At 41.6% G+C, this 23,780-nt stretch overlaps 1 protein-coding gene across 2 annotated transcripts in view; it reads right to left on the bottom strand.

The window, feature by feature from the left end:
• The window catches only part of LOC100260203 (protein ENHANCED DISEASE RESISTANCE 2), a 123,778-nt gene that overhangs the window by 56,636 nt on the left and 43,362 nt on the right, over positions 1-23,780 (bottom strand). For both annotated transcript variants that reach the window (XM_010658253.3, XM_059740697.1), the window contains exons 9-12: positions 2,751-2,851; positions 2,586-2,681; positions 1,588-1,652; positions 895-966 (exon numbers count right to left, since the gene is read on the bottom strand). In XM_010658253.3, coding sequence (XP_010656555.1) covers positions 895-966; positions 1,588-1,652; positions 2,586-2,681; positions 2,751-2,851 — 334 coding nt within the window. The remainder of the gene's footprint in view (positions 1-894; positions 967-1,587; positions 1,653-2,585; positions 2,682-2,750; positions 2,852-23,780) is intronic.

Genomic DNA, 23,780 nt, shown 5'->3' with positions numbered 1-23,780 from the left:
TATGTCATTAATTTTAACATTGCCAGAGAGAATCATTTGCATAGTGTTGTAACAACCTGGTCAAACCTAGCAATCAACCAGCTCTTGATTGGACATGGGGTGAAACTTTTGAAATGTTTGGACAATTGAATGGGTTAATGACCTAAGCCTATTTTTATAACTTAAAAAAATTAGAATTCCTTTTTATCCACTTAGGCCCTCTTTTCAATTTTAAACATCATTGAAAAAAAATTTAAAAAAAAATATATATTTCCATGGTATTTTTAAGGTTTCTACATTTTTAACATTGCTTATATAATTAGGGACCTTTTGAGAAAACCTAAAGACTGACTAGATGTGGGATGGGGTTTGGTTTTAGCATTTCCTTGTTTGATTTTCATAATAAAGCAACTTAACCAGTTTTTTTTATTGTTTTGGCCAATTAACAAGTCACTTGTATGAAGAAAGAAAATCTATGAGAAATGGCCATCATTGATTTCAGCAACTGGCTAGAAGCATGATTGGTTTCTGCGAAGCAAAATATCACCAAACAACTACAAGAACCGTATGACAAGGTGACTTACAACCTTACAGGCCTGTAGCAAAACCCCATAAAAGAAAGCCCTTCAATTGTGTATTCCAAATTTTTTTCCTTTTTAATAAAAAGGTCTCCAATTTAAAGTGGGAGTCTCTTTCATTAAGAGACTACATTAAACAATTCCAGAAAAAGGTGAGATCAAGACATGTCAAAACTGGATAAGAAATCCTGTATTGCAAGTATTTTATGGCCACAGCCTAACTGCCTATTTCCTTTAACATAACAATTTATTTATTTAATCAAAACAGTAGAAAACAATGAGTGCTTCAGACAAAGATCATATATAAGTTTCCAAATTTATAGAAAGGAATTCTTACGATTAATTTTTGTTCGTCGATATCCAGATCTTGGAGGTCGCTTCTTATGTGTGGAAGGAAATTGCAAGATTGCTGCATGAGTAAACGCATTACAAAAGTTAACCAAGCAAATGGGCAAAGGAAGCTGGTTTTCTTTAATTAAGTGATGTTGTGTTTACTAACATGTAAAAGGTACATATCAACTTGACCAGCTTGAAAAAAAGTGACAGTAAAAAGGGTCTTTTTCTTTTTTCCTTTTTTTTTTTTTCCTAAATGCACCAAATTATATAAAAATTATCAATCTGATCATAAGAGACCTTATTGACTCGCATCAAACTCCTATCATCCTTAAGGCATGGTTTTAAGGTTTGAAATAATTCCACTGAAATAACCAAAGTGCTGATGATTCTATGAAACCAAATGGTAAACTTTAAAGAAAAGGAAAATAATTCAATTGAAATCATTAAAACTCATCAAAACTAAGTCTCTTCCATATTTTTGAAATATCCAATGTTTCATAGCCAAGGTGATAGTCCACCCACAGAAAAATTGAATTTGATCTGAGCATCATAGCATTGATGAGCAGTTGTGTACCAGCATCACTAAAAAAAATTTTAATAGCTAGAGGGCAGGAAAAGTTCATAAGATAGATGTGATTGATTAAGATGATCACACAATTTCAGCACATTAATCACAATAATCCAACTCTCTTACTATAGGTTCCATCTTGTCCACGAAACCATTGCCTTGCAAGGACAAAGTCCCTCTTTGAGTACCAACTGCAAAACATAGTATCCAACAGTAAATATGAGGTAAAATGGAGACAAACCAAATTATCATATAGAGTAAAGCAGAAGAATTAATAACTAACATGTCCCAATCTTAACTAGCTTTAAACATTATAACAAAAAGAAAGATGGTTACATACATATATTTTTAAGTATTATTATTAGGGTAGGGTATCCATTAACCAGTGGGCAGTTTGTATGTTGAAGACTAAAAATACTTAAAGTGGAATATTAACAACATACCAATGCAAGATGGCAATGTGGTGGCTATCAAGATCTCACATATGAACTAGCACATGCATGTACAATTGGTTCGGTTGAACAAATGATGGTAGCACCATGAGCTAGACAAATATCTATGACCATAGAAGTGAGCCAGATGGTCCATAAGCTAAGAAATATTAATCCATTAATAGTTTCATATTTTTTTTGGGATAAGACTGAGTTTTGGTAATTCAGTCACACAATAATTTCCAGTAGGTTAGTCAGAATAATCCAACTATCTAGATAGTTTCTTAAATTATTATTTTTATATTGTAATTTAGCCAAAAACTACACCATTTCAGAGGGTAAAAATCATATAGGAAAGAAACACATATTTAACTAAGAAGTCCACACTAATTGAATCTAAATTCACAAGGCTGGATGTCATTCCATAACACAAAGCACTTTAAAAAAAATAAAAAATAAAACAAAATAAGGAACTATCTCAAGATGGACAGGAAACATGAAATTGTCAAGCACCTAAAAGAGATCATTTTGTAAAAAATCATTTTCAATATGAGAAATGCTTATTTTTGTTCACCGAAAGAACTAAGAATGTGAATTCCAGTTCAAACAGTAGAGTCCAAGATTTTTTGACCATCTAACAGAAACTGCCTAATTGGGAGAATGGAACAGGTTAGTAAACTGAAGCAACTTTACCCAGGAAAATATTTTGGATCATATGTTCCGTAGACAATATCATAGTGCCCATCCAAAGAATCTACTAGCTCCAAATCAACTGTCAACATGTCCCACCTGTAAAGAAAATTATCAGAGAACTGAAATTGTAAACCATGTAACAAGAATATAGTCTGAGCAACTTACTCATATCTTTGATGCCGATCAAGGTTTAGGAGCACTTCAAAAACAATATCTGCATTTGCATCAATAACACCAACAGATTTCGTGAGGACACCTTTACCACTCTGCAAAGAGTAAAGCAAAATCTATATAAATAAAAAAAAGCACAAGTATGCTTATTTCAATTCCATTGAAAGTACAGAAAAGGAAGAAAAATATTCTTCACCTTTTTATTTTTCATTAATTTGAGAATTGGTAGGATACAACGAATATAGGAGTGGAAGACCCTAAACCATTCAACCAACTCTTTGATTCTAGGACCAAAAAAAAAAAAAAAAAAGGAAATAAAATAAATCCTAACAACCAGGATTCCAAAAAATAGTAGCCAGAAATTTTTTATTTTTTATTTTTTTTTTGATAGGAAATGACAAAGGAATATATTGATAAAAAGAAGGTACAAATAGAAGGATGAGGAATCCTCCCAACAAAGAAAAACAAGACTACAAGAAATCAAATATAAGAAAGTACAAAAAGAGAAAAGTAGACACTCTAGTTACACGCCGCTAACCAATCAAGTTGTAACATGTTAAGAGGAATCCCCTTAAAAACCTTAGAACAAAAAGCCCAAAAAGAGGTAAGAAAACAAATAGAATCCCAAAGATACTCAGAATTCCTTGCTTTGTCCTCGAATATCCTTGCATTTCTTTCCCGCCACACCACCCACATTAAAGCGATGCACGCGTTTTGCCATAAAACAATCCCTCTCTTGGAAGATCCAAAACCATTAAAATTACTAGATAACATGTCAGAGATGCTCCTTGGGGAAACCCAATCCATCTTTGCTGATTGAAATAATCTGTGCCACAACCCTATCGTCAAAGAGCAATGAAGGAAGAGGTGATCTACTGTTTCTCCATGCTTCATGCACAACTTACATATGTCAGGGCTAAGTGCTTTGTAGGGTCTTCTCGATTGTAGCAAGTCATTAGTATTAACCTTCTTGTGAGCCACCAACCAGACAAAGGACTTGACTTTAAAAGGGACTTGAGCATTCCAGACAAACTTGGTAGGGAAAATTGGAGGCGACTCAGAATATTGGGATAAGGCCAGAAAGAAAGATTTGACTGTGAAAAGACCTGAAGGAGATAAGGACCAAGATCTCTTATCTGGAACCGAAGATGAAATGTGTAGATGATCAAAAGACTGCATAAGGCCCTCTAGATCTTCTATCTCAGAATCAGAAAGATTTCGGCGAAAAGTGAAATTCCAAGAGAAAGGGCGGGTATAACCAAGAATTGATGAAATAGGAGCATTTTTATCCGTGACTACGCTAAGTAATCTTGGATATTGGACACCCAAAGGTTGTTCCCCCCACCACAAGTCATCTCAGAACCGAATTCTATCCCCATTACCTACCACAAACCGAGTAAACTTGGAAAACTCTTGGTAGACTAGTGCAATGGCCTTCCAAGGACAACGATGAGACCATCTAACTATGTTGTTGACATCCCAACCATTGGAGTGTGATCCATAAATGCTTAAAATCACCTGATGCCATAGAGCTGAACCCTCCCTAGGATATCTCCACAACCACTTCCCTAAAAGAGCGACATTCCTTATAGATATCTTTCCAAAACCCAATCCCCCTCTCGATTTCGGCTTACACACTATGTCCCAATTAACCAAATGGTCTCTTTTGCCTTCCCCTACGCCTGACCATAAAAAATCTCTTTGCATTCTCTCAATTTTTGTTGCCACAGAGGCGGGAATCTTAAACAAGGAGAGAAAATAACAAGGCATATGGGTGAGACAAGATTGAATGAAGAGTAATTCTGCCTCCAAAAGATAAATATGCCTTCTGCCACCCATCTAATCTCCTTGATATCCTTTCAATCACAGGATCCCAAAAGCCACTCGTCTTAGGATTCCCTCCCAGAGGAAGACCCAGGTAAAGTATAGGCCACCCAGAAGCCTTGCAGTCAAGCATCTCGACCAACCTAGAAAGGTGATTCTGCTCAAGATTAATACCATAGATATTGCTTTTGTCAAGATTAACTTTCAAACCGGAAATATGCCCAAACACTAGCAGGACATTCTTAAGGGTCATCATATCCTCCTCCCGAGAGCTGGAAAAGAAAATGGTATCATCTGCAAATTGTAAGTGGGAAACCCTTGTTCTATTCCTACCCACCTTGAAACCCTCTAAGACGTTTCTCTCCTCAGCTTTCAATAACATCCTACTCAACACATCTGCCACTATAATGAACAATAACGGTGATAAAGGGTCTCCTTGTCTTAAACCTCTAGATGCCTTAACCCACCCTTTCGCATTACCGTTCACCAGGACTGCAAAAGAAACCGAGGACAAGCAACCTCTCATCCATTTCCTCCATCTAATACCAAACCCTTTCATCTCCAACACATGATCCAAAAAATCCCAACTCACATGATCATAGGCCTTTTCAAAGTCAATTTTGAATACAACTCCTTCCTCCCCTGATCTTCTTTTCTCATCCACTATCTCATTGGCTATGAGAACTGCATCCAAAATTTGTCTCCCTTGTACGAAGGCTCCTTGAGTAGAATGGATGGTCTCATGAAGTACCCCTCTTATACGCCCTGCTAACACTTTGGCTATTATCTTGTAAAGACTAGTGATCAAGCTAATAGGTCTAAAGTCTGAGATACTCCTTGACATGCTTTTTTTAGGTAACAGAACTATAAAGGAAGCATTGGTGCTTTGATTAATAATTCCGCTCCTATGAAATTCTGCAAACACTTTCACTAGATCCTCCTTTATCACTTCCCAACAATCTTGAAACACTGCAATGGTAAAGCCATCTGGCCCCGGAGCCTTATCCCTGTCCATCTGAAATATAGCCTTAAAAATCTCTTCTTCAGTAAAGGGGGATTCCAACCTAAACGCACTCTCACCAGATATAGGGGATCAATCTAAGCCTTCCACTCTCCAAGATTCTCCAGAAGGACTCGTGTAGAGCTTTTCGAAATACCTTAAAATCTCCTCTTTTATGCTCTCTGAATTATTCATCATTAGGCCATTTTCATTCTCCAACTCCTTAATGAATTTCCTATTTCTCCTGCCATTGGCCACCTTATGAAAAAAATTTGAATTGCAATCCCCTTCTTTTACCCATTTCACCCTAGCTTTTTGTCTCCAGTGTATTTCTTCCCTCAAAATCAACTCCTCTAACTCCCCTTTTTTTAAAGCTCTTTGGGCTAAAAGTTCATGGGATAGGCCCCCTTCTTGCTCCAATGAATCAAAGTTAACTAAATCAGATAATATATCTTCTTTCCTTTTACTTAGCTCTCCAAAAGAGGCCTTATTCCACACTTTCAATTTGGCTTTAACGAACTGTAATTTCCTCATGAACTTGTGCCCTTCCCACCCATTTCCTTGAAACTCCCTCCACCATCTTCCAAAATTCTCCTTAAAACTAGGATGTTGCAACCACATATTTTCAAACCTGAACGGCGTTGGACCCCACTTGAACGGATTAGTTTCCAAGACAATCGGCCAATGATCCGATGTCCATTTTGGTAGTACTCCTTGAATACTTTGAGGAAATGCTTGTTCCCACTCATTTGAGTACAGGAAACGATCTAATCTCTTGCAAACTAGATTCACTTGCATGTTTGACCAAGTAAATGATGCACTCCTTAAAGGTAAATCTATCAATTCGCAATCACTTATGAAATCATCAAAATCCTTCATGCTTGGGGTTAATCTAGAACCGCCCAATTTTTCTGAACTTCTCCTTATGACATTAAAGTCACCTCCCACACACCAACGCGGAGAAGCCAGCCCAACAATGTCTGAAAGCACCACCCAAAAATCCTTCCTGAGAGCTGAGTTGTTTGGGCCATAAACTGCAGATAGCCACAGAGATTCGCAACCGTTCAATGCAAACTTGATTGAGACCGAAAAAGAACCTAACACTACCTCCTCCCTGCTCAATTTTTTAGCATCCCATATGATCAAAATTCCACCCGAAGCCCCACATGCCGGAAGGGCTGCCCAATCCTTATTTCTGGCTGTCCAAACACTACCCACGAATCTTCTATCACACTCTTCCTTTTTTGTTTCCTGAAACATCACTACATTCGGCTTTTCTGATCTCAGAAAATCCTTAACCACCCTTCTCTTTTTCTTTGAACCCAAACCCCTGGAATTTCAACTGATTATCTTCATGTGAAACTTTGTGACCCTAATCTCCGAACCAAAACCAGATAGTCTCACAATCCTGTGGAGCATCTGCTCTTCCTCCTGGAATATACCTTGATATCCAGAGTTTTTAAAACCTCACGTACTTTTGCCATTTTCCTAGGGGACAGTCCTTCTATTTGGAACTCGCCCGAAGGAGAGCCCGCAATACCTCCCAAGTGAACTGTATCCTTACTGGACTCCTTGCAAGGTGATCTTAAATTAGCTGAGAGAGAATTGACACTCTCAGACATCTGGTAAGGACAAGCAGGCTGGATCACCTCCATTTCCATTTCTAAACGAGGAATATCAACAAGAATTTGACCTTCATCGTTGCCTTTTTTGGAAAAAAACTTAGAGTTTACTCGGTTTTCCATGGGTGCCAGAGATTGAGAAGATGAGTCGGGAGACATAGAGGTAGAGGGACACCGAATGTGTACGGGAGGATTCAAGAGTGAATTAGAGAAGCCACTAGAAGAGGGTATATATGGATGGATGGAATTAAAAAGTGAAGGCGTTACCTCCAGATTTTCCGCAACTCTCGAAACACAGTTCCCCATCAAGCTAGGCCCTTTACCTCTGGTTTCTGGCGAAGAAGGCTTAACCATGGCTGCTGAGCCACGAGAATCAGACCCCACTCGGCCCAAAAAACCTTCCATATCTTCGTTGGATGAAAAAATGTTCAGATTTGCTTCCTTTCTCGGCGACGAGTCCGTTTCCCCTAAATTTTCCTTGCGAAGCCTTGGAAAACACGGAGAAAAGAGAGGGCTTGCATTTAATCCTCTGTTTGCTTGAGATTTGGCGCCTAAATCATCTGTCTTTGGGTCCTCTTCGCTGTCCACCTTGATTTTTCCGCGCGAAATGGGCTCGCTATTGCTCCGGATACCTTGTCGGTGCTCTGAGCTTGGGGGAAAGAAGGTTGACCACCGCTTCCTTGAACCGTACAACACCTTCTTCTCCGCTAACTTGCTCAACTGAAACTCGAGGAGTCCAGGAGCTGATTTCACCTTTTCGTTTGCAGAAGATGCGTCTTCTTCTTCCTCGCGTGACGACGCCATTGTCACAACTGGGGTAACCTCTTCTGGGCTTAGGCCCAAGCCCAGCAGGCCTTTAATCTTGCAGCCCATTACAGCTCCACTTGGATCAGTCTTTGCCAGCAGCTGGGCCTTCCTCTCTCGGGCCCGACAGCCCACATCAGCAATAGCCTCATCTTCTCCGGCCCAAACTCCTCCTTCTTCTCCAATCCCGTCCATCCCATCTGTTGATTTCAAACGAGATTGTGACGGGAGCTGGCAGCCCTTACCCCTATTTCCCTCCTTCCTATGTCTGTTATCCTCCCCGACACGGTACCTTCCCTCCTCCGTTGATCTGCCGCACTCCCCTCGCCTTCCTCCACCTGTCTCCATGTGAGAAGCGACAGCCACCCGAGTCGACTCACCCTTCTCGCTACCTCTCCGTCTTTCTTCATTTCCGACCACCACGACGACGACTGTGAACGCCCAATCCCCATCCGTCACCTCTAACATAGCTGGAAGGATTGCCCTATCCCTCATTACAATCTTTAATCTCGCCCTGCTGAGATCGAATAACTTCAGCGTACACCAATCAATTTCTTTTACAGACCCCCATTGCTCCACAATCTTCTTCAGGTGAACCTCCGACCATAGGTGAAATGGCAACCCCCTTAATTCGATCCATCCTTCTCTAAATTTCCCGTCTATTTCCGCATTTTCCTTCGGCGACCATCTTCGCAGCTGAATAATGTTCCTTTCCCCAACCCTTAACTTCCTCAAATCATGGAGAAATAAGGCTTCCTTGGTTGTTTCAACGAAAAATACACCTTTTCCAGCTGAAAAGGGTACGATCGTTACAACTCCATTCTTCCCTAAGCTTCTCGCCACCAATCTTCCAACCTCAGCCCAATTCTCCCTGTCAAACTTGCTTTCACATATCACAGCACGCGCCCACCTCCCCACTGGAACTAGACCACCTCCTCTTGGTCCTTCGTCACTAACTGTCTTCGCGTAGGATCTGTGCATCGAGCCCACTTTGTAGTGAGGCCAGCTTTCCCCTCTTAAATTCCTTCCTTTTTCTTCTGCATACGGATAGGGGACCACCAGCATTGTATCTAACGCTTTTTTGAGACTCTCCCAACCTCTGCCCTTGTCGCCCTCAGGAATGATTAGAACGGAAGGTTTTCTGTTGGTAGCAAACTCCGAGATCCTTATGAACCTTCCATGATTGTTGAAGCCAACTTCCAACAGATGAGCCCTACATTTTCCCCTGAATTTTTTGTTGAACCCCATATGACTCTTCAATGCTATGGCTTTCTTCAAGTATTCAACCAACCACCCAACTGCTTCCTTTTCAAAACCTAATGCAAAAACAGAGCCTCTACTTATCTCTGTCATCGAACACCATTCACCTCCTTGATCTCCTTCCAGCCTAATCAAGAAGGTCTTCCTCTCAATCAAGACCTTCACCGTCTTCCTCTCAACCACCTCCCTTCTCATGATCACCACCTTTTTTTACTGATTGAGAGTTGTTTCATTTTGTGATGAATGAGATCCCCATCAGGTTTTTCCAAATGTGAGTAGGGAGCACTCTTGGAATATGATCTTTTACTCTTTGAATCTCTCCAATGTCGTTAAAAGCAAAGATATTCTTGACAAAGATTCCTCCTCTTTTCTCCTTCATCCCTATTTTTTCCTTCTTATCTCCAAGACTCCATTTGGATCCCAAAAAGATTTGAGGAAAGGTACTAGTAGCCAGAAATATCGATTACTAATTATCCCAATATCTTTATTTAGACAAGAAATATAGACTAAATAATAAATTCGAGATTTCTTTACAGAATTCCACACTCCCCCTCAAGTCGGGGAATATATGTCAATCATTCCCAACTTGGAAATTAATGTCTCAAAGTGAATCCCTTGGTAGAACTTTGGTGAGTATGTCAGCAATTCGAAGACATATAGGAGTGTAAACTATATTGATGATCCCTTTTTCAATCTTTTCTTTGATGAAGTGACAATCAATCTCAACATGCTTTATTCTATCATGATGAACTAGATTCTTAGAAATACTTGTAGTAGCTTGATTGTCACGTAGCATTTTCATTGAGTTCTCAGTAGGAATCTTGAGTTCTAAGAGTCTTTTGAGCCACGTATCTTCACATATTTTGTGAGCCATGGCATGAATACAACTTTGGCACTGCTTCTTACAACAACTAATTGTTTCTTACTTCTCCACATAACTAGGTTCCCCCAAACATATGTGCAATAACCAGAGGTGGATCTTCGATCTATTAAGGATCCTACTTAGTTGGCATTTGAAAAAATCTCAATGTTCTTGTTTGTTTTCTTATTGAAAATAATCATTTTCCTGGAGTCATTTTGAGATATCTAAGCATCCGTTATACTGCATCAAGGTGTTTGTCAGTTGGGTTGTTCATAAACTAACTACACTGACAGAGAAACCAATGCCCGGTTTGGTGTGACAAGTAAATAAGTTTCTCTACCAACCTTGGATACCTTCTTCGTCAATTGGTGCACTATCTTCTTTCATTCCAACTTTATTGGTTGGGTCCATAGGAGTGTCTGTGGACTTGCAATGGAGCATGCTTGTTTCTTTTAACAAGTTGAGAGCATAGTTCCATTATGAAACTGAAATACCCTTGCTTGAACGAGCAGCTTTCATGCTGAGGAAATATTTCAAGGCTCCAAGATCTTTGATTTCAAACTCCTTAGCAAGTATGGCCTTTAATTGGTGCATCTCTTCTTTGTGGTCACCTTTTATAATGATTCATCCCCGTATACAATGAGGATGGTGATCTTTCCTTCTGATGAATACTTGGGTGAACAAGGTGTGATCTAACTGCCCTTGTGAGTACCTATGCCCCTTGATTGCCCTTGTGAATCTGTCAAACCAAGCTCTCGAAGACTATTTGAGGCCATAGAGTGATATTCTTAGTTTGCAAACTTCATTAGCATTACTTGTGGTCTCCAATCCTAGAGGAATTTCCATGTAGGCTTCATCTTTTAAATCTTCATTGAGGAAGGCATTCTTCATATCCAACTAATGAAGAGGCCAATCTAAATTGGCTGCCAAAGATAATAACACTTATACACTTGCTTTGTATCGATTAACATTCCCATCAACCTTATATTTGACATCAAATATTCATTTGCATCCCACAGGATGTTTCCCTTTGGGAAGATCTAAGAGTTCCCAAATACCATTCTTTACAAGGACTCAAATTTCTTCACTAATGGCTTCTTTCCACTTTGGTTTCTCAAGTACTTCTTGTATGCAGGTCGGATTCTCCATATTGGACAGGTTTGTGGTGAAGGCACGGTGACAAGGAGACAACCTTTCATAAGACCCAAAATTAGAAATTTGGTGTTAAGTACATCTTTATTTTCTGCTCTTTGTGTTGGAATCTGAGGAGTACTTGGAGTGGCTTCAGTTTGACCAATTTTGGAAGGTGAATCATGTGGAAGAGGTGCAAGTAAAATGATGGTGATAGTTGGTGTGGATAGTGTGGGTAAGGTTGGCATGGTTGTGATGTCCTCATCTTGCCAAAACTGACATTCCTCCAGAATGATAGAACTCTGCCCCTGAATATGAGTTTTAGGGTAGAAGGATTGATTTTCAAAGAAAGTTACATTCATGGAGTTGTAAAATTTCCGAGTGACAAAAGAATAGCATTTGTACCCTTATCGGTGAGGTGAATAGCCAAGAAATAGACATTTTATAACACTGGGATCAAGTTTGCTTCTTTGGTGTGAAGGAATGTGAACAAAGGTTGAGCAACTGATAACTTTAAGTGGTAAGGAGGAAGTGAGTCTATTTTCAGGATAGACTTGAGTGAGTATTTGACATGGAGTTTGGAATTTCAAGACTCTAGAAGGCATCCCATTAATAAGATAGGCAACAATAAGAATTGCCTCCCCCTAAAAGTATTTTGATACATGAGTTGTGAACATGAGAGAATGAGCTACTTTAGAAGGTGTCAGTTTTTCTTTTGGTAATCCCATTCTGTTGTGGGGTGTCTATGCAAGAACTTTGATGCACTATGTCATTATGGAGAAGACAATCCCCGAACATGGAATGGAAGTACTCTCTAGCATTTTCAGTCCTAAAGATTTGTACTTTGGCTTGGAATTGTGTTTGGAGCATGGAGTGAAAGTTTTTTAAAATAGGACATGCCTCTGATTTTTCTTTCATGAGAAATATTCAAGTGGCTCTAGCGTGTCATCAACAAAGGACACAAACTATCTAGCACCTGAGATGTTACTGACACAAGATGACCCCCAAATATCATTATGTATGACAGAATGGATGTGACGCTTTATAATGTTGAATAGGTAACAATTTCAAGCATGTTTAGATGGTTGACAGATTTCACTGTGAAATGACTTTAGATTTTTATTAATGAACAATGAAGGAAAAAACTTTTTGAGATACATGAAACTAGGATGCCCTAACCTAAAGTGCCATAACATTTTTTCTTTTTTTAATAGGTAAAATCAGAAGAAAATATATAAATATAGAAAAAAGAAGCCCAAAGGACAACTCAAGGCATATAGGAAGTATACAGTAGATGCCATAAGGCAAAGAAGAACAAAAAAAAGGGGATACAAAAAACCTCACTTACCCTCACCTAGAATCTAACCAATCAAAAAAGTCAATTAAAGGTAAAAGTCCAACATCTATATACGACTTTCTCCAAGACCAAAAACTACACACAAAAGAATTCTTCAACCTATGAACCAAAAATTCTTTATTGTCGAACGCTATTTTGTTTCTTTCCTTCCACACCACCCAAAAAAGGCATAAAGGAGTCAGCTTCCAAGCTTTTTTTCACTTCTTGCCAACAAAGGACCCATACCAACCAAGGAGAGTCTCCCTTACCGAGCAAGGGAGAACCCAAATCACACCAAAAAGAGCAAATAATAACTCCCACAAAACCCTAGTCTTCATGCAGTGGATTAAGATATGATTAGTAGACTCCTCTTTGGCTAGACAAAAGAAAAATCTATTAGCTAGGGTCCAACCCCTCCTCTTTAGCTGATATGATGTTAAAACTTTCCACCATGAGGCTTCCCATGCAAAAAAACCCACTTTGGGAGGAACATAAGGACTTCAAATGATATTCCTTGGAATACTATACTATAAAGGGACTTAACCATAAAAATCCCATTTTTTATCTGTTTCCATAACACCCTATCCTCCAATTCTACACTAACCCTCTTCCCTTGAATTGTCATGAGCAATCATTCCACTAAGGCCACCTCCCAATCATTGAAAGCCATAGAAAAACAAGGACTCCATGAGGACCCATTTCTTATACTCCTCCCTTGCCTCCTTCCTAGCCTCCACCGATAAAGCTCTAGACCTCTCCTGATTATCCCAAAAATTAACCTGTTGTAACACCATACTGTTTTTTTTTTTTTTATCAGAAACGAAGAAAAATATATTAAAAGAAGAAAAGATACAAGAGAAAGATGAGAGGTCCTTCCCACAAAAACAAAAACTGAACAAAAGAGAAAACATCCAACTTTAGAAAACTAAATACAAAGAAAAACCCCAATACTCTTAAACTTTTGAAACGTAAACCGCAGTCCAGTTGAGTTGTAAAACACTAAGGAACTCCGCTAAAAGCTACAGTACAAGAGGCCCAAAGAGAGGAATAGAAAAGAAGCAAGTCCCATAACATCTCTTCCGTTCTCCCCTTATCCTCAAAAATCCTATTGTTTCTCTCTTGCCACACCATCCATAACAAAGTAAGGCAAGCGATTTGCTAAAGTGTCTTGCCTCTTAATGAATTCCCTGAACCTTTAAAAGCAATAACCATCATGTCCACAATACTCCTTTAAGGGACCCAAGCCAACCCTACTAGATTGAACAGTTTATGCCAGAGTCCAATGGTAACAAGACAATGAAGAAAAAGGTGGTCGATCGATTCTCCATTTCCTTTGCAATGAATGCACCATTGAGGACAGAGGGATTTGTAGGGTCTTCTCAATTGCAACTTGTCATTGGTGTTTACCTTCCCATGTACTACTAACCAAGCGAGGGCCTTAACCTTTGAGAGCCTTAACATTTGAGACTTTTGACAAGGCCAAGAAAAAAGATTTCACTGAAAACAAGCCTGATGATGATAAAGACCAAGCTCTTGAATCTGCCAAAGAATGAAAGAAAAGCACTAAACTAAGGGAGGACATGATTATCTGAAGGAGATCAATTTCTGTATCAGTATGATCACAACGAAAATTAAAATTCCAGGACAGTGGAAATGAATTGACAAGGACATTTGAGACGGTGAGGTTTTTCACAGAAATAACTCTATAAAGACCAGCGAATTGAAAGTACAAAGTTTGGTTACCCCACCAAAGATCTTCCCAAAAACGGATTCTATCCCCATTCCCCACCATTAGGCGGACAAAATGGGAGAAATCCTGGAAAACTTGAGCAATAGCCTTCCAAGGACATTTGTGTGACCATCTAACCACCATGTTGGCATCCCATCCATTAGGATGTGTCCCATAAATACACGCAATAACCTTATGCCAAAGACCATTCCTTTCTCTAAGGAGCCTCCAAAGCCATTTCCCTAAGAGAGCAATATTTCTCAAAGAAGTCTTCTCGAAACCCAAACCTTCCAACTCCTTTGGTCTACAAACAACATCCCATCTGATAAGATGATCTTTCTTCCCCCGCCCCAGACCAAAGAAAATCCCTTTGCAACTTCTCAATCTTTGAGGCTATTGATACTGAGATTTTGAAGAAGGAGAGAAAGTAGCTAGGGATGTGAGACAAACTTGACTGAATTATAGTAATCCTCCCTCCCAAAGACAAAAAGGCATTTTTCCAACCATCCAGCCTCCTCGAATTCTCTCAACCATCGGATCCAAAAAGTCTATCGTCTTTGAGTTCCTTCCCAATGGAAAACCTAAATAAGACAAAGGTCACTCTGACACTGTGCAATAAAAAACCGAGGCCAAACAAGACAACAACTCCTGCTTTGTATTAACACCATACTGTTATTAACCTCCACCTTCCTAAACACCTCTTTATTCCAAGTTTTCAAATTGCCCTTTAAGGCCTTCAACTTTGCTGCCAAAATGAAACTACAGGAGCCCATGAAATTAAACCCTTGCCACCAGCTTTTCAATAGATCCTTAAATTCCTCCTCTTTCAACCACATATTCTCAAAACGAAAAGGAATAGAGTCTCTCCTTATCCCTCTCCCATCTAGTAAAATAGGGTAGTGATCAAACACTGGTCTAGAAAGGGTGCTTTGTACCACCCCACTAAAATTACTCTCCCAATCCTCAAACACCAAAAAACGATCTAGTCTTGACACGGATTGCCCATTCAGCCCACCATTATAGGTAAATAGACCCCCTTGCAAGGGAAGGTCTCTCAAAGCCAGCTTGTCAATCACCTTCGAGAATCTTCTCATCGCAAAAGCCAACTTCCACCTCTATTGCACTCACTAGGGAACCTTGTCACATTAAAGTCCCCACCAATGCACCAAGGGTCATTCCATAGCCCACGAATAGCCCCTAACTGAGAGAGCGAGAGAGGGTGAGAGAGAGTGCGACGGCGAGTGCGATGATGAGGAGGGAGAGGAGAGCTCGGCGCCGCGGAGCAGAAGGAAGGAGTGCAGTTTCATAGTGGAATCCAAGGCATTCGAGATTGTTATGGAGGATAGAAGAGGAAAAATCCAAGGCCTCATTGTGGAAAAGAAGGGAAGGGTTTCGTCATGGGTCCGATTGGGATCGGATAGCCTAGGGTTTTTCTTGGAAGGGCTGAATCTCTGTATCAAGGGTGAGAAAGAAGAAAGATGGGGAAGGGAATGGAAGGAGCAGGGGAGAATATATTCTATGACACGAGGGATAAACAGAGCAGGGGGGTTTATAAGGCTAGGGGTCTCCGATATAGAAGGGAAGAGGTACTGCATTTTCATCCCGAGAGGTAAAGGGATAAAAGGGGGTGGATGATCATGGCAGAGAAGCTTAACCAGATGGTATGGCTTCTTGGCAAAAAACCAGAAAACCAGGAAGGAAAGACTATGGAGAAGGCTGTTGTGGGAAGATCGTATGCAACAATGGTGAAACGAACACTGTCGGGTAACCCAAATGTCATTGTAGTGAAGGTGAAAAAGGAGGAATCAATAGGATTATTACAGAAATTGGAACACTGTGTTGTGACGAGTTGGAGAGATAGGTCAGGGGGAGAAAATGATCTTGAGAAGTTGGGGAAACTCTGGGCAAGGTCTTGGGACCTTAAAGGTAGTTTAAGGCTGGCTAAGCTGGATAAGGAAAGAGCGCTGCTGGAATTTGAAAATTTGGAGGAGGCTAGACGCGTCGTTTCCTCTGGGAATCGCGCGATGGAAGAAATCCAGGTAAGGCTGGAGCACTAGGAGTGGATGTTGGGCAGAGGAGGAAGAGAGAAAGGAAGTATGGGTGAGGATAGTTGGGCTCCCAATCTCGTTATGGAGTCCAGAGATATTGAAGAGAGTGGGGGACGAAAGTGGCAGTTTTATTACAGTCGATGAACAGACGAAATCGATGGGTGAACTCCAATGGGCCAGAATCTTGGTGAGATTGAGAGGAGAATTTAGACCGAGCGTTCTGGAAATCGAAATGGAGGAGGAGATTTACGCAGTGTCCTTATGGTGGGAATGTTGGCCGGTGATGAGGAGGAAGCGCAGAAACGAAGCTGGTCGTCATAGCAGTGAGGTTAGGGGTGAGGAGACCTCACGCGCGGGGCAGCGAGTGAAGAAGGAGTGGGTGAGCGTGAGGCTCGAGACGCTACAACCGTCAGACGAAGGGACGGACGTGCAGGGGGCCGGGTCGGGTCAGGTTGAGGTCAGTCCAGATCTAAGCCCGACAACCCGGACTTGGGCTTTAACTGGAAAATTGCATTCTTCAAGTCCAATCGCGGGCCCAAAGGAGACAAGGAGGGTTGGTGGGCCTAGCCTGATGAGTGGGTCCATGGACTTGAAAATGAAAGGTGTGGCTGCAAGTGATTTTGGCCTAGATGCAGGCCCGTCGAATAGGATGGAAGATGTGGGCTGCTATGCCAAAGGCCCAGCTTCGACTACAGCCCGATCGGCAAACGAAGGCCCAAATTGTTCAAAGGGCTGCTCCCAACAGCCCGATCCAGGTGGAAAACTAAGGGAGGGCCCAAAATCATTAGCAGCCCAAGAGGAGACGGGCTTTCTATTGAAGTGTCTTGCCTCCAGTTATCCTCCTGAACCAGAGCCTTTTGTTGCGAGGGAGTCTGAGGATACAAGGAAGTTTCAAGGTGTGGTTAGGCTGACAGAGACGAATAGGGCGCTTGAAGAGGAATCAATGAGGTATGGAATGGGATCTGGTTCTTGGGGGAAAAGGGCTTTGGGGGATTCTCATCTCAATTCTTTTCTTTTCGATCGGACTTCGGGGTGGGGCCGGGGGGAGTTTTACGATCATTCTGGGGATTTGAATGAGGAAGGTCGGGTTGATAACTCAATGTGGATAACAGTGTATGAGGCTTGTAATGAAAGGATTAATGGCCGTAAAGAATTGGGAGTAACCAAAAGTAGTAGTGACAAAGGCAGGAGGATGGAAGGGGTCAGTGACACATATGATGCTCAAGTTGAGAGAAGTGAGTTGGAGGGCAAATGGGAAGAGAGTGGCTTGGCGAGGTTCAGCCAATTCCTGGGCTTCCCCACGGAGGGGCTGGAGAAGGAAATATTGAACTTTTTGACCAAAATCAGAAAAAGACGGGAGAAAATTCATAGCAAAGAGCTACTGGAAAAGTCTAAGTTTGAAAGGGAGCTAAAAAGACTGGAGTGTTCCATAAATTATGAGGGGGGGATGAAACAGAAAGGCACGGTACAGGGCAAAGGGCGCCAAATTGTGATTGTCCAATGAAGGTGAAAATTCTGAGCTGGAACGTGAGGGGAGCAAATGATAGCTCCAAAAGAAAAGTGATTAAGACGTTCATAAGAAATCAGAGGGTGGACTTAATTTGTATTCAGGAGACAAAAATGCAACTTATGACGGATAGCATTGCGAGAAGTTTAGGCTCTGGGAGATTCCTAGATTGGAAAGCTGTGAATGCGGAGGGGGCTTCGGGAGGAATTTTTATATGCTGGGATAGAAGGTCTTTGGACATTCTAGATTGGGAGGAGGGATAGTTTACATTATCTTGCAGATTCCGGAACGTAAAAAATGGGGTTGTCTGGGTTTTTACGGGAGTGTATGGCCCTTTTTCCAAAGTGGAGAGGGATGCATTATGGGAAGAGTTTGGGGCAATTAGAGGGCTGTGGGAAGACCCTTGGTGTTTAAGGGGGGATTTTAATATCACTTTGTTTCCAAGGGAAAGGAGTAGCCAGAGGAGAATTAGCTCAGCAATGAGGAAATTTGCTGAAATTGTGAATGATCTTGGGCTGGTGGATCTTCCTCTTCAGGGGGGGGGGGGAGAATTTACTTGGAATGGGGGCCAAAATAATCAGACTTGGGCACGATTGGACAGGTTCCTTGTGACTCCTAGCTGGATAGACCAATTCAGTGGGATTAATCAGTGTAGGTTGCCTCGTCCGGTATCCAATCATTTCCCAATTATGTTAGTGGGGGGTGGGATAAGACGAGGCCCGGCTCCATTCAGATTTGAAAATATGTGGCTTAAGGCTGAGGGCTTTAAAGAGCTTGTGCGCAGCTGGTGGCAAGGAATTGATGTTAGGGGCAGCGCTAGTTACAAGTTGGCTACTAAGATGAAGAAAATCAAACGAAAGCTGAAAGTTTGGAATAGAGAAGTCTTTGGTAAGCTGGACTGCAACAAATCTGTAGCCTTGCAGCAGGTGGAATTCTGGGATAGGGAGGAAAATGAGAAAATTCTGACAGTGGAGGAAACAGAGCTTAAGAAAGAGGCAAAAGAAAACTACAGAAAATGGGTGATTATGGAGGAAACTCACTGGAGACAGCTCTCAAGGGAAACATGGCTGAAGGAGGGGGATAGAAACACAGGGTTCTTTCATCGTATGGCAAGTGCTCATCGTAGAAATAATTCTTTGGAGAGAATTAAGATCAATGGGGAATGGTTTCTAGAGGAGCAGGAAATTAGGGAAGGAATTGCTAATCCGTTTAAAAATTTACTCTTAGAAGATATGGGGTGGAAGGCAGATATTGGGAGACTTCAGCTTGATCAGATCAGCCAACAAAAGGCTGTGAATTTGGAGAGGCCCTTTACAGAGGATGAAATCCATGTGGCTCTGATGGAGATGAATGGGGATAAAGCCCCTGGCTCGGATGGCTTTACTTTGGCTTTTTGGCAAAGTTGTTGGGAGTTTATTAAAGAGGAGATTCTAGAAATGTTCAAGGAATTCTACGAACATAGCTCTTTCCTCAAGAGCCTTAACAATACTTTCTTGGTATTGAGCCCCAAGAAAAGTGGGGCTGAGGACCTGAGAGACTTTAGACCTATTAGTCTCCTGGGGGGGCTTTACAAGTGATTGGCTAAAGTGCTAGCTAACAGATTGAAGATAGTAGTTGGAAAGATGGTCTCTACTTCTCAGAATGCCTTTGTGAGGGGAAGACAAATTCTTGACGCTTCCTTAATTGCAAATGAAGTGATAGACTCGTGGCAGAAACGAAAAGAAAAGTGCCTTATATGCAAACTAGATATAAAAAAAGCTTATGACAGTATCAATTGGAATTTTTTGTTGAAGGTGTTGCAAAAAATGGGTTTTGGGCGTAAGTGGGTGGGGTGGATGTGGAGCTGCCTATCCTCAGCTAAATTTTCAGTGTTGGTTAATGGAGTGCCTGCAGGCTTCTTTCCTAGCACTAAAGGTCTTAGACAAGGAGATCCCTTGTCTCCTTATCTCTTTGTTATGGGAATGGAAGTGCTAGATGTTCTTATTAGGAGAGCTGTGGATAGGGGTTTTTTATCAGGGTGTAACATAAGGGGTGATAGTGAACCTCCTTTGAACATCTCTCACTTGTTTTTTGCTGACGATACAATTATATTCTGTGAGGCCAAAAAGAATCATCTAACTCATTTAAGTTGGATTTTATTCTGGTTTGAAGCGGCGTCAGGCCTAAGGATTAATTTAGCCAAGAGTGAAATCATTCCAGTTGGAGAGGTGGTGGAGATGGAGGAGTTGGCTGTTGAGCTAGGCTGCACGGTGGGGTCCTTACCTTCTCAGTACTTGGGTCTTCCATTAGGGGCTCCCAATAGAGCGCCTTATATGTGGGATGGGGTGGAAGAGAGAGTCAGGAGGAGACTAGCTCTTTGGAAACGACAATATATTTCTAAAGGGGGAAGAGTCACTTTAATAAAAAGTACTTTGGCTAGCATGCCAATCTACCAAATGTCTATCTTCAGAATGCCCAAGATTGTTGCTAGAAGGCTTGAGAAAGTGCAAAGGGACTTTTTGTGGGGAGGGGGAAATATGGAGGGGAAAACTCATTTGGTAAATTGGGAGGTGGTTTGTACAGACAAAGATAAAGGTGAGCTAGGCCTTAGGAAGCTAGCTATGTTGAACAAAGGTTTACTTGGCAAGTGGATATGGAGGTATGCTTGTGACAAAGATAATCTTTGGAAACAAGTGATCAAGGTGAAGTATGGGCAGGAGGACTTTGGTTGGAGGCCAAAGAAGGCTAATGGGGCGGTGGGAGTAGGGGTTTGGAAAGAGATTTGGAAAGAATCAGAGTGGTGTTGGGATAACATGACTTTCAGAGTAGGGAAGGGCAACACGATAAGATTTTGGACAGATGTGTGGTGTTCAAAGTCAACGTTGTCCCACTGCTTTCCTCATCTCTTTGGTATGGCGGTTCAAAGGAACTCAACGGTTGAGGAAATGTGGGATCAAAATTCGGGTCAAGGAAATTGGAATCTAAATTTTTTGAGGGACTTCAATGATTGGGAGCTGGAGTTGGTTGGGGATTTTCTCCATATATTGAGGGGTCACAAACCCTCTTTGGAGGAAGATTCAGTCCTGTGGAGGAAAGGAAGAAATGGTCAGTTCAGGGTCAAGGAAGCTTATAGTTTGTTGGTGAGGTCTGATGATACAGGCTTTCCATCAAGGAGCATTTGGGTGGCAAGAGTGCCAACTAAAGTTGCTTTTTTCGCGTGGGAGGCGACGTGGGGGAAGGTTCTTGCTTTGGATAGACTTCAAAGAAGAGGACTGCAACTTCCAAATCGCTGCTTCCTGTGTGGTTGTGAGGAAGAAAGTGTAAATCATATCCTTATTCATTGTACAGTGGTTAGAGCTCTATGGGATATTGTTTTTGGTTTAGTTGATGTGAAATGGGTTTTTCCAGAAACTGTAAAGGAGGTTTTAGCTAGCTGGAGGGGCTCGTTTGTGGGAAAGAAAAGGAAAAAGATTTGGGACGTCATTCTGTTGTGTATTTTTTGGACGGTGTGGAAGGAGAGGAATAGATTAGCTTTGAGGGGGGGGGGTGTTGAACGTTCAAAAGTTAAAGAATTTTTTTGTATGTAATCTGTGGAGTTGGGCCAAATTGTATGTAGGTGAGGAGGCGTTCTCCCTTATAGGCTTCCTAGAGTGGATAGCTTCCACTTAAAGGGAGGTGATTTTTTTGTTGTTGTTTTTTGAGGCCTCATGTCACAGGATGCTTCAAATGACCCTCCCCATGGGCTTATATAGGAGGAGGGAAGCTTCTAGAGACTCCTGGAGCCATCTACACTAAGTCATTGGTGGGAAGAGTGTGGAAGGTTCTAGAAATGCCTAGAGATGTCCACACATCTCTACACTATGGTGGAAGGCATGGGAGGAGTCCAAGGCTTTCTAGAGACTTCTAGGAATCTCTTGTATATTCTTGTACATAGGGTTGTACATAGAATAGGGTAGAATGTTCTAGAATATTCTTGATTTGTAAAGAACCCTCCAAGGTTCTAGAGAGTTCCCTTGGTGCCTATAAATAGGTGAGGGCCTCATTTGGCCAAGGCACCACCCAAATCACTTCCTAACCAAGTAAGTGAGCATCCAAGCACTTGTAAAGGCTTCTTTGAGTAATAAAGAGCTTCCATTCTTTAAGAAGTTGCCTACCAAGCTTCTTAAGCTTTTGAGTCGCAAGTGTCTTAGCCGAGCAAGCTAAGCATTGGGGAGCAAGGCTGACTTAGCAAGATCAAGCGTCTTGGCTTGTCTAAGTACCGCACGAGCTTAGTGAACGACTAAGTCCGTGACACTCAGCTGCCTTGTATACTCCCTGTATACCTTGTGGCGTTCTGCCTTTTGAATGCATATCCTTTACTTATCAAAAAAAAAAAAAAACTCCTCCCAAAAAAGTTCTTTGCATCTCTTCAAAATAGGACAATAAACACTCGTAAAGACCCAATAAAATCCATTCTCCCAATTTCTAAAACAACGAGAAATAGAAAACTATCCCACCTCCATGCCAATAATAATAAATAATAAAAAAGAACACTCTATTATCCCAGAAAACCACCACCCCTCCAGTTGCTCCCCTTGCATCTAACGCACCCCACTCCAAAAATCTCCCCACACCAAGACTTCGCACCACCCTAATGGATTCCAAGATAACACTTTTAACTTCATTTACAACTCAAAACTCTAACCCCTTCTCTTTTGGCTACCCCACTCTCTCTGTCCCTTCCATTATAATTGATCGACCACTTTAGCTTCTTCAATTCTCGATCAAACCTTGTAGTCGAACAAAGACCCTTCCTCTTGCCCTGTTTCCTTCTGTTTTTTATCCTTAGAAGCAAACTTAGTAATTCCCCTTCAAACCCTTCTATTGAGAAACCCGAGAATTTGTTGAACTTCACCAAACTACTCCCATCCCACTGGTCACCAAGTTCTTCTACTTCTTAACTAACCCCGCATCCACAGCTTTTTCTGTAAAGTCCCTCACTCCCCTTCAACCAAATCCTTCTCCTCTCCTTCTACAACCTCCCATGCATTGCCATCAGCCAAGACAATGGTCAAAGGATCGAGGGACCTCTCTTCTTCTGCCTCAACCATCCCACCTAAGCTAGAGGACCCACTCACCACCAAGGCTAAACCAAAATCAAAAGAAAAAGGGGTAGAAAAGAGAAATGGAGGACGCACAAGACCAAGAAGAAGATCAGCATACCTAGAGGACTTTTCCAATAGCACCTCGTTCATAATCGCTGCCCTAGCAAACTTCGCTTGAGTCATCTTTGTTTGGCCAAGCATTGGGGCCAGAGCTAACATCAAGTCCCCCTCGAAGAGGCCAGAAACTAGCCTTCCACCATCTTTGTCTTTGCTCTAGGATTCCTCCTGAGCCCTAGCTTCAATCGCAAAAGCGGGATGAGCTAGTGCTTCTAAAGGGCCATCGACCTCCAAACCCATTTTACTAGGCCCAGCACCTAGCTCCCACCCTTCATCTTGGCCCACTAAAGGGCTCTTTAAAGAAAAGGGCCTAAATTCATCCACCTTATGACCTTTCCCTTTCAAAAAGCCCAAACCCACCTTCCCTTTCCTTCCTCCAGGCAACCCACCATTGCACCCACCTAATGGCTTAAAAAGAGACACGTTCGCCCCTACTCCTCCCCCCCACGCTCAGGAATCAAACCCCCACCCCCCTTTTCAAACCTACCCTTAGACCCCAATACAGGGGATACAACAGAAATAGCAACAACTCCTTTTTGCCTCCCCTCAGAATTCGACACATCTTTTACTCCCCTCTAAAACTCATCCTGCACCACCCTTCCTCTTTGAGAACCACAAGAGTTAGCGCACAGACTCTCTTTTTCTTCTTCCCTATCCCCGAAGGCACCAATTGAGCAGCTCTCACTTGTCAACACCACTTGAACAAACAAAGGATGAATTT

The sequence above is a fragment of the Vitis vinifera genome, chromosome 11 (genome assembly GCF_030704535.1).
Source record: "Vitis vinifera cultivar Pinot Noir 40024 chromosome 11, ASM3070453v1".
NCBI classification, from domain to species: domain Eukaryota; kingdom Viridiplantae; phylum Streptophyta; class Magnoliopsida; order Vitales; family Vitaceae; genus Vitis; species Vitis vinifera.
This window is presented reverse-complemented; position numbering and strand designations above follow the sequence as displayed.